This window comes from Acomys minous, assembly GCF_964271855.1.
Source record: "Acomys minous genome assembly, chromosome: 11".
NCBI lineage: Eukaryota > Metazoa > Chordata > Mammalia > Rodentia > Muridae > Acomys > Acomys minous.
Genome location: NC_140492.1, coordinates 106157645 through 106171587, shown reverse-complemented (window position 1 = coordinate 106171587; position 13943 = coordinate 106157645). Strand labels below are relative to the sequence as shown.

General features: G+C 41.6%; 1 protein-coding gene across 1 annotated transcript in view; it reads left to right on the top strand.

Moving 5' to 3' along the window:
* Window positions 1-13943, top strand: part of ZSWIM6 (zinc finger SWIM-type containing 6) — a 167771-nt gene that overhangs the window by 116477 nt on the left and 37351 nt on the right. Inside the window, exons 3-4 of the mRNA XM_084802585.1 lie at window positions 1616-1764; window positions 6606-6756. Coding sequence (XP_084658711.1) covers window positions 1616-1764; window positions 6606-6756 — 300 coding nt within the window. The remainder of the gene's footprint in view (window positions 1-1615; window positions 1765-6605; window positions 6757-13943) is intronic.

The following is a 13943-nucleotide window of genomic DNA, read 5'->3' as shown; positions in this document are numbered from 1 at the left end:
TTAGTCCTCATGTGACCGTCCCTCTTTGCCCTGTCTTTAGGTGACTTCTAATTAGCTTCTAATCTGCTTAAAGCAGATCTCAGCTCGTTGCCATTTCCTGAAGGTGTTTTATTTTGTTCTAGCAATCATGGCTATCTCAGAGTTCCGGTAAGTCTCCCAAACCCTGACTTCCTTAAGGAACTGGCACCATGCAGCACAATGCGTACACATGCATTTGTATTTATTATTATTGCACCGATTCTTCTCTTACTCAAAATCATGCTTTCCAAATAGTATGGTAACGATTCAACTGTGGTATAGAATTAGTGTAAAGGATTATAACAAGTTACTAAAAAAACAGAATAGCAAATATCAGGCCATTGCATTTATGTTCAGGCTGTGTCTTTCCAGTCAGACTTTTCAGTTCAATAAAAAGCTGTGATCATATTAGTACATAAAAGCATAAGCATATTAGGCATAGTATAAACTGCATTTATTATTGTAGGTACCAGCTAAAAATAATGGGCCTTAAATTAGTTAAGAACAGGAATGCTTTGTGTCTTGAATACCATTATATTGCCATGTCTTGCCAAGAGGCAGGTTGACAGAGTTGACACTGTGGCTATGCTGACAAACTGAAAGAATAAATGCCACTTTTTAGGGTGGCTCTTGTCCCACTGTGGCTCTCTCCTAGCGTCAAGCAGACTCAGTTTCTAAGGAGACATTATTGATTATCTCCTTGGCCAGTTAATTTGTATTCGATCATTAAATGACAAGAGACATAGAATCCTATCTACAAACTGTCTAAAGGCTCATGAGGATCTGAGACATCAGGAGTGAAATGTTCTTATATTTAAATTCTTATTTCGTAAAGCTCTTCGACCTTAAAATGTCATTGTTTTATTTTCTTAACAAATAGTGAAGCTTAAAATTTTTCCCCAAATTGTCTGGGTACCGTTTAAATTTGTGATGTAGCCTTCACTCACTGGGTTTATTATCTGGCTGTTCTCTTTTGTGTGTGCTTCAGCAATAAAATATTTATGCAGTTTGGCAAGGTAATACTACAACCTGGGTTAATACAACAGCTGCACTGCCTGCTCCCATGTGTCTTGATTTCCCTTTTTAATCTTTGTTTTCTGCAAGTTAAGACTTGCATCAGCATGTTGTTTGTACAGTGGCAGATGATGGTGAAGCTTCTTGATTTGCCATAGGAAAGAGTGAAGGACTCAGCTGAAGTGACTTGTTCCTATTTTCTGGGTGTCTTTGAGACATGTTTTTCTAGTATGTCCTATGTAGATCTTCCTAAATCATGCATTTACAGTAAGACATTTTTGTGACTCTTTAATTCTTTAGAAAACTTATAAGCTTTTCATTAAAAACAAAAAACAAAAAACAAAAAAAAAAAAACCTCTGCTCCTACAAAATGGAAATACTTGAGTTCTATAGTAATCTTTATTTGATTAAGCATAGAATCAGGACAATCTCAGAAATCAAAAGTGATTTGTGTTCATTTCAGTCATAAATTGGTATGTATAATTGGAACTGAGATTAACTTTTAAAATGTCTAGGCAAAACCAGCCTGTGAATTATTTCCAGTTACCGCTTTAATGCAGCACATGTCCCTTTTTCTTTCTAGGTGCTCCTGACCCTACAGCAGGTGCTAGTATTGACGATGAAAACTGCTGGCACTTGGATGAAGAACAGGTGCAAGAACAGGTTAAACTGTTCCTTTCCCAGGGAGGGTACCATGGATCAGGGAAGCAGCTTAACTTGCTCTTTGCAAAGGTATGGTTGGCAGTTTTGAAGACCTACTCCAAGTATAGGAGTGTATGTGGTAACTCACATCCTGTGTGGAATAGGATGGAGACTGGAAGCAAGGGAACCAGTGAGAGCGTTAACGTTCTTATACAAGCTTTAACTTGTTCAAGTGGCCTTCTGCAGCATGGGAGGGCATCTTCGCCTCTCATCCTTACTATAAAATGATAATTTGTTACAGTTAAAAAAAAAATCTTCCAGTAGCAAAAACAAAGTAAATGGCTCTAATGTTTCTTGACATCCTTTCAAGTGTTTCTCTTTCTAGTTAGTTTTCCCCAGGGGAGCATAACTTTAAGCATAGCATTTCTTTGACACATAACTTAATAATTTCAGTGATACTAAATGTTAGTTTCGAAAGTGTGAATTAGTTTCATAGACTTCAAAGTTCTAATCTCATTGAGTATATGAATTAAAAACTTTGGAAATTATTTGCCAGTTTTCTCATCTATTAAACTAACGATAACATCTCTTCCCATTGCTTTGATAGTAGTATTAAATAATGGTGCTGTGTTTATTTCAGCTGGTAAAAACCCACGGCCGGAGAAGAAACACCTGGTACCTTTAGCGCATGTTCTCTGTGATCAGAAGCATGGCAGAGCATTTGGCACCGTCAAACCATTTCTAAATACTGGATAAAATGCCTTTTTAAAAATACTAGGGCTAGCGAGATGGCTTGATGAGGGAAATGCTCCTTGCACAAGCCGGAGAACGGGTTCAGATCTCCAGAGCCTGCTGAAAAGCTGGCTGTGGTGGCATGCCTGTAATCTGAGCCATAGGGAGTGGAGGCTAACCAGCTCAGCTCTAGGTTCTGTTACACACTTGGTCTTAAAAACAAACAAACAAACAAAAACAAAAAGATGGAAAGTGATAAAGGAGGAGCCCTGTATCAGCATCTGGCCTCCCACTCTATGAGCACACGTATGCTTGATAACCCACACATGGACACATACATACCCTGTGTCCCCCACAAACCCAGTGCTAAAATATTATATTTTCTTCAGGGTATAGTCATTCTTGCACATAATGTACTAAAATTATTTTTAGGAGGAACAGTTAACTTTATTAATTGATCCTTTTGTTAAACACCTTCTAGTGTTCATAAAAATTGAAAGTTGTGGGTCTGTGTTTTATATTCATTTATTTTTAATTCAGAAAGTTAAGCATGGATCTTGTTTTTTAATATGGCCAGAAACTAGTTTGTTCTGTCAAAAAGCTTTATCTTATAGGCTGTATGTAGATTGTAAAGTTTAGAAAAGTCTGTTTATAATGTAATGCATTTAAGTCTACAAAGACTTCGCCTGTGATTTGATTATTTCTTGGTGTACAAGTGCTTCAAATTCTTCATTCTTTAGAGTTAATACTTTGAAAATGTGTTAGCTGTAGACAGTGGATGCACTTGAGCTCATTGCTGTACAGTTTGGGTTTATATGCTTAATAGTTCAGCATTTATTTCATTACTGTTGCTCAATACTAACTTAGAAATACGTCAGTAAAAGAAATCAAGTCCATTAGAGTTTTCAGACACAGAGGAAGCATTTCACATGTTTTCTTGTTGGCAGAGCACCTTGTAGCCAAATGGAAACTGTAACTACATAGAACATAGGTTCGGTTCCCAGTTGAAGTTATGTGTTATAAATGTGTTACATATGCACATGAAGTAATGCAGGCACCTAATTGTGGGAATATGTAGTACAGTGTTTCTAGTCTTAAGGCAAATGTGGCCTCTGAATCCAGCTGTTCCTTTTGTTCATTGGGCAGTTGCCTAACTTCTTGGAGGCTTAGCTTTAGAACTCAGGAAGTGAGGTTCTGCTCTGCTCCAGTCTACACGTTGTTTGGAAATTCAGTGGTGAGCTCAAACTCTGGAGCCCACTGTCCAGTCAACCACTCCTTTTCCTCCAAGACACCGCCTGTTTGACTTTCTGGTGCTACCGTATTGAGAATAGCTTTTAGGCCAGCCTTTGGGTTCAGGGCAGAAACGCTTGTGGGTTCTTAGATACTCTAGGGGCTGTGGGAGTTCAGTGCTTTTGTTAGCCGAAGCCTGAGGTAGAGGACCCGTAGTATGTGGGCTGCTCATTGCAAACAAGCCATTTTGGTTTTTGCCTTGCCTTTCATGTCAAATCCTGAACAAAGAACCCCGCCCTCCCCCCCCCCCACCTATAGGACCCTGTCCCAGTAATTTACCACAGGGACAACTGGTGTTCAGTTGGGGTCCTTGTTTGTGAGATATGTGCTGAGCATTGTACGCTTTGGGGTTGTATGTGTTCATTTATGGTTTCCTGTAGAGACAAGGGTTTTTTTTTTCTTTCTTTCTTTCATTTTGGGAAATACCACACAGAGAAATGGACAGTTCAAAATGTTAGTTTGAAAGTCCAAGTTCAGTTACTAAGTCAGACACTGGGTTTTATTGTTGTTTGGGCACTTTGTGAAACATTCATATAGAGTGAGCTAGTTTATTTCTTTCCTTCCTTCCTTCCTTCCTTCCTTTTGTGATTACAGTCTTTCTCCCTCCTCTCCTCACAGTACTACCCTCATACCCCCATCCCCTTTATGAGTACTAACCCACCATGGTACATCAAGTCTCAGCAAGACTAAGTGCATCCTCTCCCACAAGGCAGCCCAGCTAAGGGAGAGGGATCCAAAGGCAGGCCAGCAGAGTCAGAGATACACCCCTCCCCCATGAGCTCCAACTGTTGGGGGAACCCACATGAAGAACAAGCTACATACCTGCTCAAATGTAGGGGGCCTAGGTCCAGCCCATGCATGCTCTTTGGTTGGTGGTTCAGTTTCTGTGAGCCCCCATGGACCCAGGATAGGTTGTTTTGTGGTGACTTTGATACCTCTGGCTCCCTCAATCCGTCTCCCTACTCTTCCACAAGACTCCCCAGCTCTTCCCATTGTTTGGCTGTGGGTCTCTGCATCTGTTTCCATCAGCTGCTGGATGAAGCTTCTCAGAAGACACTTATGCTAGGCTCCTGTCTGTAAGCATAACAGAGTGTCATTAATAGTGACAGGGTTTGGCCTTTCCCATGAGGTGGGTCGTAATTTGGTTCAGGCATTGGTTGGCCATTCCCTCCACCTCTGCTCCATCTGTATCCCTGCACTACTTGTAGACAAGACAGATTTGGAATCAAAGGTTTTGTGGGCAGATTAGTGCCCCCCTTCCTCCACTGGAAGTCCTGCTTGGCTACATACAGGAGGTGACTACTTCAGGCTCTGTATCCCTCATGCTTGAAGTCTCAGCTAGGGTCATTCCCATACACTTCCTGGAAGCCTTCCCCGCCCCCTCCCACCACCACCACCACCACCTCTGTCCTAGAGATGCCCTCCCACCAATATTGCCGTTCTCACCCCCAGCCTTCCCCCCCTCCCTACTCCTGAACCCCATCCCTGGACCCCTCCCTACCCCCTCCTTCCAGTGCCTCCCTCCATCTACTTCGGATGTCTATTTTTTTTTGCCCCTCTGAGTGAGATTCAAGGATCCTCCCTTTGCTACTTGGCACCTTTGGGTCTGTGAATTGTATCATCCCAAGTGAGGGAACCCAGACCCAGAAAAACACACATGCATGGTGTGTACTCATGCATGAGTGAGCATTCTAAAAACCCCAAGTTAATATAGAGATGATTTTAAGTGTTCACATAGAGTGTTCATATAGGAATATTGGAAATTGAAGAAAAAAGTAAAAATAAAAATTTTAAAAATAAAAAAAGAAAGTGGGCAACTACAGGTTTTAGTGTTTCAAGAGGTTCCAGAACCCGTGGATCTTTGTGAATGACTCTATGCTACTGCTCTCTTGTAAATTATTTCAGTGAGAAAGAACATGCCTAAATTGTAAATATATTTTAAAAAGTAAACTCCTTGTACAATTTTGTGAATATAATAAGAAACATTGAATTCTGGAGTTAATACTGATGACTTGTATGATACCTGAGTTATGTCTCAAGAAACTTTTACACTGTGAGATCAATTTACAAGAATCCTAAACCATTTCCATTGGAGTGCCTTGGGTCTGCTACTCTGGTGGTAAACATAGTCAATAGAAGAGTCAGGAGCATGCCAAACTCTTCGTGATTGTGTGTGTGTGTGTGTGTGTGTGTGTCTGTCTGTCTGTCTTTATGCTGTTCCTGTATTCCAGCAGAGATGTGCCATTAAGACCCCATGAAGGAGCAACACGTTGCTAAAGAAATAGTTTTCATCTGTTTGTCAGATTCAGATACTTCTTTGTGTGCACTTGTGTGCTCTGTTGAAACATGAGTTAGCTAGTCATCTATTTTGAGTCTAATCTGACCACAAACTAGATTTAATTTAGATAAAAGGCGTCCTCTGAGGATGGCCTGCCTGTAACCTCAGCAGTCAAGGGGCTGAGGCAGGAGGATCAGGAGTAAGATTGAGCTGCATAGCGAGACCCTCTTATCATGAGACTACACACACACACACACACACACACACACACACACACACACACACACTGTACATTTTTACCCTACATGTGAAACATAATTGTTTGTCTTAATTAAATGTTTAAAGCTCACCAAAACATTTGAAATTGAAAAATTGGGGAAACTTTGTTATTGAATAAATATGGCTTCTAAAGCACAGATTATAATAATTGATGGTGCTTTTTTAATTACATTGCAGTTTAGAATGCAGTCGTTTTTCATACTTTTGTATGCCTAAGAGGAGCTGTATGAAGGCTTCTCTCTCATACACACACACAAACACACACAAGAAATAAAAATAAGTTATCTCTAGTGTTGCTGTTATTTATTTGCTTATACATTTTAAACATGTTTTGTTTTGTTTGCCCCACTAGGTGCGGGAGATGTTGAAGATGAGAGACTCCAATGGGGCCCGAATGTTGACCTTGATCACCGAGCAGTTCATGGCCGACCCTCGCCTGTCACTTTGGAGGCAGCAAGGCACTGCGATGACTGACAAATATAGGCAGCTCTGGGATGAGCTCGGTAAATGAGTTTCCTGTCACACTACGTTGAGCTGTGTGTAGCTAAGACCACAGTTGGGTATTGAAGACCATGGTCCTAGTGATGCTGGAGAGAGCTGCTCCACGCAAGCCTGTGCCAGTGTGCTTTGGGCAGCTGAGTAGGAAAGGCAGGGATTCAGACTAGTGTTGGAAGAAAGCAGCTGTGGTGGCATGGGGAGTTGTCTGACTTTTGAAGAAGCCCGTATAGGATTCTCTCTTTAAGTACCTGGTAAAAGGGTCTATATTTTTAGAATAAGTGGCTTCCATTGTGGGACTGATTACTATTTCATCTCAATTTTTGAGTCTGCCTTTTTTTCCCTTCATTGGAATTCTCAAAAGTGATTTGGATACTCGCTTTATTTTCAGGTGACACAGACCCAGGTCAAGCATTGTTCTTGAGAATGCAAAAGATATGGCAACTCTAAGATTTATTGTCTAAACTCTGGTGATTAAAGATACAGATATAGCAGGGAGTTGACGTTTTGTTGTATGAAGTATGAAAATACTGGGGATGAGCCTCCTTGTGCAGTGCTCACTGCTACAGGGAAAAAGATGTCATATTAGTTTCATGAAAGGAAACTGCTTGCTGCATGTGTAGTCTTGGGGAGATTCCTGTTGACCAGTTGATCCCAGGCCTAGAGTAGCTCACGAAGAGCAGCTGTCTGGGAAGGGCCTACATGACCATAATGGAAGGCACTTTTAAGACTATTTGGAGATGAGGAAACTGACCTCAGGGAGATTTCTGTACGCTCATGAAATGGAGCCATTAGGGTTATACGACAAGCTACTAAAAAACTGACATCAGTGTTTCTTTCTTGCTATTAAGAAGGATGCTTCTTGAGGAACTTGACTGTTGGTTGAACCTCTGCTTGGTTTATATACGTATGTCTGCTACTTGCCAAATGTCGAGATGTGTCTGTGAATGCTTTTCTCTAGTGTTTTTTAAAAAGTGTATTGTATCTGCTATTTTACTTGGTCCTCTGAAGTATTGATAGTAGCTTTCCCCCAGTCAAATTTAAATTGATCCATAGACACAGTAAATATCTTCCGTGTGTTGCAATGAGGTCTTAGAGCAAGCACACTGTGGTGCTGAGGAGCACAGGGGTAAAGCATGGTGTAAGTAAAGATTTTCTACAGAAAACTGAATGATTAGGTTTCACAAACTAAGCCTTTTTAGCTGTGTTCTGTAGTATACAATGAGTTCACTAGTTGGTTCATAAAGGTTAAAAAGGACTAGCATTAAGAAACAGTAGTAGGAGGTAGGGAAAATACTGGATTCCTATTAAATATATAAAATTTTAAACTGCGGTGCTTAGAAATGTGAAAGTATAAGTAGTTGACTAGAAAAAAAAAGGTGCCATTTGAATATTTTGGTTACAAAAAAAGAAAAAGATACAAATGATAATGTCAGATGAAGTTTACAGTGTTCACATTTAATCTGTAGTCACATTTCACCTTTCCAAGTTTGCTTTAAAAAAATGTGTGTCAAGACCTTCAGTCAGAAATCAGAATTCTCACTGGGTGGCAGCCGTGGCAGCTGATTCTAGTCAGTCTCTGGCAGCACTGCTTTATTAAGGCCCAGGCGTTACTCAAGATGTTTGCTTTCAGACAAGGATTGAGAACACAGCTACAAACACACGCACACGTACACATACACACTCATGCATCTGTGCACACTCACTCGTCGTCCTCCTCCCCACTGCCCCACCCTGAAGACATTGCTATATTCGTGAAATAGGTCTGCGTGCTCTGATGCCAAGTAGCGGTCATGTGCCATTTTAATGGGATCTAAGTTTTGTGAGGAATCCCCTACAGAAGTCGTAGTAGCTATCACATCTTAATATCTGTTCACCAAAACATTAACTTGAAGTTCCTTCTAGACTACAAAGGAAAGGCTTTGCTTCTTAATAAAATGGGGGAATTTGACTTTGTGCCCCTACCCAGGGCTCACGTTGCTTCAAGGCTCTGCTTTGGAATTAAATGCTGAGCACTGCCAGATGCCAGACATTGAGAAGAGGCTGAGTTTTGTCGGCAAATGGGATCTGCAAGTTAATTGGTGTTTTCTGCAGGCTTCTGGCTGTGAAATGAAATTGGAAGCCCTTTAGCCACATGGATAATACAGGACCTGAATACAAATGTCACATGTCACCATCAGGACCCACTGTGAGACAATAGTGTTCCCACTCCAACATTGCACCATTACAGATCATTTAAATATGGGGATTACATTTAAACTAAAAGCCCCATTTGCCTTTTACTGCAATTTAAATGTCCTCTTAGCAAAAGCTAAGTGACAAATTAAATGAAAAAAGTGCCCACATTTTTAAAGCTGTAATGCAAAACAACCTTTTATTGCTTCTCATGTGCCACGAATGAATCATTATACTTGTCAACCCTAAACCAAGCCATAATTGGAGCAGCTACTGTTATCAAAGTGGGGCCGCTCCGTGACAGCTTAATAAAGCCGAAACTGTTAAATTAAATTTCAGATGCTTAACTCCTTAGCACCAGTGGATTCGATGGGCCCATGTCTGGCAGTGGCCAGTGCACCAGGAGAGAGAGAGAGAGAGAAAAAAAAAAGGTTGCTGGCACGAAAGCTTCTGTGGGATAAGAGTGTGCAAGTACCCTAGCCAAGTAACTCTGCTTCTTGGCAGAGGACTAGGAGGCATCAGGTTGTCAGCCAGAAGATGACAGAATCTTCCTCAGAGGACCAGATCGCCCCCTTCCCAAGATTTGTAACTTTCTGGTTATATGTGATTTACAAAATTTCACACTGTTGATGCTTCAAAAATAGTTGAAAATAACACATTCATTTTTTAAAACTTTTCCCTTTCATACAGATATGCAGAGTGGTTTTTGGTAGGCCATTTCTTTCTCCCATGCCCCAGCTCACAGAGAGGCTGCTTATTCCCAGGACTTCCTTTCTACTCCAAGTGCCTGCAATCCCCATTTGGTCTGAGTTTAATTTTTGTGATTTACTCCCTGATTTTCATAATGTAAGACAAAATAGATACAGATGTATACTATTAAGACCTTGCTTACTGAACCTCATTTGCAGATGCATTTATCTTATGCATGAATCAGTTTTCCAAATATTAATTTTACTCTGTGTGTGTGTGTGCTGTTCATTTCCCCCAAAGACTTGGCAGTGTTCTGAAGATGAGTAATTTTGTATTGTAGACAGCTAGGGAGGGACAGCTGCATTACAATCTTAAGACAGAAAAGAAAGCCCCATGGCAATGATGGAGCAGCGGCCATGTTTTTTCAAGGCCATGCATTCGGTAATGAGTCAAACACCTATTGCTAAAGTTGCAGCCTTTATTAGTGACACACATTTTCTGGAAAACAAATCCTAGAAATAAAGTGTGGATTAAAGGAACAGCCCAGTGCCAACTTGTGGTATGCACACCTACTGTTAGCCCTAAGAGATCCCTGTTCACCGCGCTTAATTACCATGCAGGTCTTTAGGGATGAAGGGATGTAGTGTAACCTCTCATAGGCTTTGGTGGGTCTCTTTCCTTAAATGTTTTATAAGACTGTAATTTTACTTTGCATCATAAAGCTATAGGTTGTGGCTGCCAGTCTATTAACACCTAATTAAAATGGATGTCATTAGAGGAAACAGTTAAATGGAGTTTAGTTACAGTTTTGTCACAGGGAAACTTCTTTAAATTTTTCATTTTCAAGGATAGAATACTGTGCCCCACATTTGAGACCCTTTTCTCTCGGAGGAAAATCACGAGCTTTGCTGTCTGGTACATGAGCCCTGCTCACAGGAAGGAGACGGGTTGAGAGAGCGGAACAAGCCCACACTGAGTTTGTTCACGTATTTCCTGAGAACAAGGTGGTGGCTCTTGTAATTCTCTTCGCATCTTGCCTTCTGGAGACCCACTTCTTTGTGAGCACAAATAGGCAAAGTTAAATGTTTCTTTGTAATTCTAGTTTCATTCAAAGAATCAAGACTGTCAATGTTCCAGCCTCAGGTGTGAGACTGAGTGGATGCTGTGGAATCAGGGTAAATCCATAGTCACCAGCAGAGACCTCAACCCTCTAACCGGAGCCACAAGTATGGAAATAGACTAAAAATGACTGGCTTCCTGGACCAAGGATATTTTCTCATTTCTCATTGCATCCCAGATGCAAATAACAGTTCTACACCTTCCTTGTTATCTTGAAGTCACACATTCAGAATATATCCTCTTAATGTAGGATGCTCTTTGTTCACAGCCAGAGATAAAAAATCTAAACGGCCCGTTCTGGGGAATACCACCTTACATCTCTCAACTCAGCAGCCTTAATAACTGTCACCCTCAGTTTCTATGGCAAATTCAATTTTGCCTTGACACCTATTGAAGTCAGTTATGGTTAAAAACCGATTGAGAAGCCCACTGCTTTGCATCGAAAGCTAGAGAGCGTTAGGCCATGGAGCACACAGCAATCCCAGAATGCCCTTGCAGCAGAAGGATGTCAGCCCAGACTGGGAAACCTCCATACAGCTGTCAGGGCAGAGCTCTGGTCTAATGAACTGCTCGCCAGGGCTTACTTGTCATCTGTCAGTCTGTCTTCCCCTGGGCACAGGAACAATAGAGCTTCACCACTGCATGTGCTGCTGACACCTCCATCCCCTTCTTCCCAGAAGTCGTAGTTCAGTTTGCCACAAAGCACTATATCCAGAAGAGCGGATGCACCAGGTCTAGACTCCAACGCTAGCAATGGTTCTAATAGTAAGGAGGGAGTTGACTTGCAAGCACCAGGAGACATGTAAATTAAAACAGTTATAATGAACCAGGAAGCCGTTGATGGTAGAAACTGACCTGAGTGTGGTTTGTAAGGTGCTGATGGAAAGGATTTGCAGGGAAGAAGCAGTGTGGACCAAAGCAGGGGTAGACTCAGTGGGAAAGGTAGTCACTGTGAAAACAATAGCTGTAGGGTTTCCAGTCCAGCCCTGTTCGTTGGTGCTTAACCTAAGTGAGGAGGGAGACAGACAGACAGACAGCTGGGCACCTCGGCTTCAGCGGCTATTGATAGCACAATTGACGACACTTACTTTTCAGTTACTTAACTCAGCAGTTTCTTGTATGTTTTATATTACTTAACCCTTAAAGCAGTTCTTTGATGTAGGTGTAATTTTTAGTGCTAATTTTGCAAACAAGACAAAGAGTAAGAAGGCTGTAGCATTTACCTAGACAACATCAGTTTTTCCTAAAATATTGTTAGGAACAACATTGGAAAAGAACAGCTTTATGCTGTCTTGGAGAGCAGCAGTGATAGCTTACTAATAAGCTGATCACAAATGCAGATGGACAAGCTTGCATTGGGGTCCAGGGACGTTTTGATCGTATTCTCGTCTCCTTTGGTAACAGGTTGCTGAAGACCTTTTGCTCAACGTCTTTGTCCTCGCATGTCCTGTCCCTGATGGCAGTCATGGAGTTGGTGACACTACTTGATCTCATGCAGTCTGTAGGGTTCATGGACTGTCCCGCCTGGGGCAGAGTGTGCCTACCTAAGTCTCATTTCTTCCTGTGGCATAATTCACAGCTCTCTCTGGATGCCAGGCCCTGTGTGCTTGTGGCTCTGAATGGGGTGTTTCTGTCCAGCACTGTTCTCAGAATATCCCGTTGCTGCTGGGTCCTCTTACAGGGCCTGGCTTCTGTAGTTATATGACTCTGTTCTCCCACCATAGGCCTGTGTGTTCTCTTGCTGTGGGGTTCAGAGGAGGGGGGATTTTTCTCTGCCTCACAGAGTAATTTGTAGTTTAAACCAGAAGTTAGAAAGGAAAGAACATTCTTTACAGTGAGCAAACCTATGCTAAATACTTCCCTTGTAATTATCTGAACTGTCTTTCTTTTGACTGTAGTTTCTAGGGTTTAATTATCTATTTACTACCCCATGTAGGAAAGAGAAAAACTGTAAATATGTATTAATAGGAAGTAATAGGCTCAAGGGATTAGATGAGGTCATTAAAGGTCACTTAGTTTCATTACAGAACAAATTGGAGTTTCGTAAAGATACTGTAATCTAAATGATCTGCATGTACAATTAAATCATTTATAACAAATTTAGATGGTTTAGAATAATTTCACTTTTGTGGTTTTATAAACCTCTATTCTAAATATAGACTGTAGCAATCTGGCTAGAAACGAAGATAGGGTTTGTTGAAGTGAAACCATGTATGTATAACGTATAGCATTATTTATACCAAAAACGGACTCTCCTCACTTGGTTGAATGTTGTTGATCCATAGCAGTTCATTTCCAGTGCACATCCTCCCTGTCAGTGGCTCAGAGGAATCTCAGAGTTGGCATTAGGTGTCCTCCTTTCCCTCTTAAAACAGCTTCCTAGGGAAGTCCTATGCTCACTCTCTTCTCCCTGAGAACTAGCACTGTTCTTTTCCCCATAGAACAGCCACGGAGGAGAAATGCAGTCAGGATGCCTCTGCTGGGTTGTGGATCCAGACAATATTATTGTGGTGTAGCATACAGACCAGTGGTTCTCAGCCTTCCCCATGCTGCAGCCCATTAGTGCAGTTCCTAATGTTGTGGTGACCCCCCCAACCATAGCATTATTTTCCCCGCTGTAATTTTACTCCTTTTGTGAATCATAACATGAGTATTTTTGGAGATAGAGGTTTGTTAAAGGGGTTGTGACCCACAGATTGGGATCCACTGACATAGAAGGAGGGTGAGTGAAGAAAGAAAGGCTATGGAGCATTTTTCCCCTCTTGATGTAGCAGCATCCAGAGATCATTGAGGCCTGAGAAGCCCCATCTTAAGCCATTTGGGCTTAAGCCATTTGGGATTTGCAGGGGTTTTGCAGAGAATTAGGGATGCCAGGGATTAGATAGTAGGAGCAGTGGGAGGCGGGCCAGAAGGAGCAGGTCTATAAGGATGGAGAATCCAAGGGTAGGGGCTGTGCTTGCCCTCCTTGTGAGGTTGCAGCACTGTCCAGCAAAGCCCTATGGTAGAAGGGGGAGGGGAGGGATGCAAGAGGAAGGATGCAAGGGAGGAGGCAGGTGCCACTCAGGCACAGCACTGAGATTTGCCTTGTTGGATGCCAGGCTTCCTAGGAACAGTTCTGTGAAATAAAGAATCCTAAGATTAGAATTTATATTTGATAATCACTATCTTCGATGGTGATTTCCTAAAATAGTCACATCTTGAGATAAAGTGA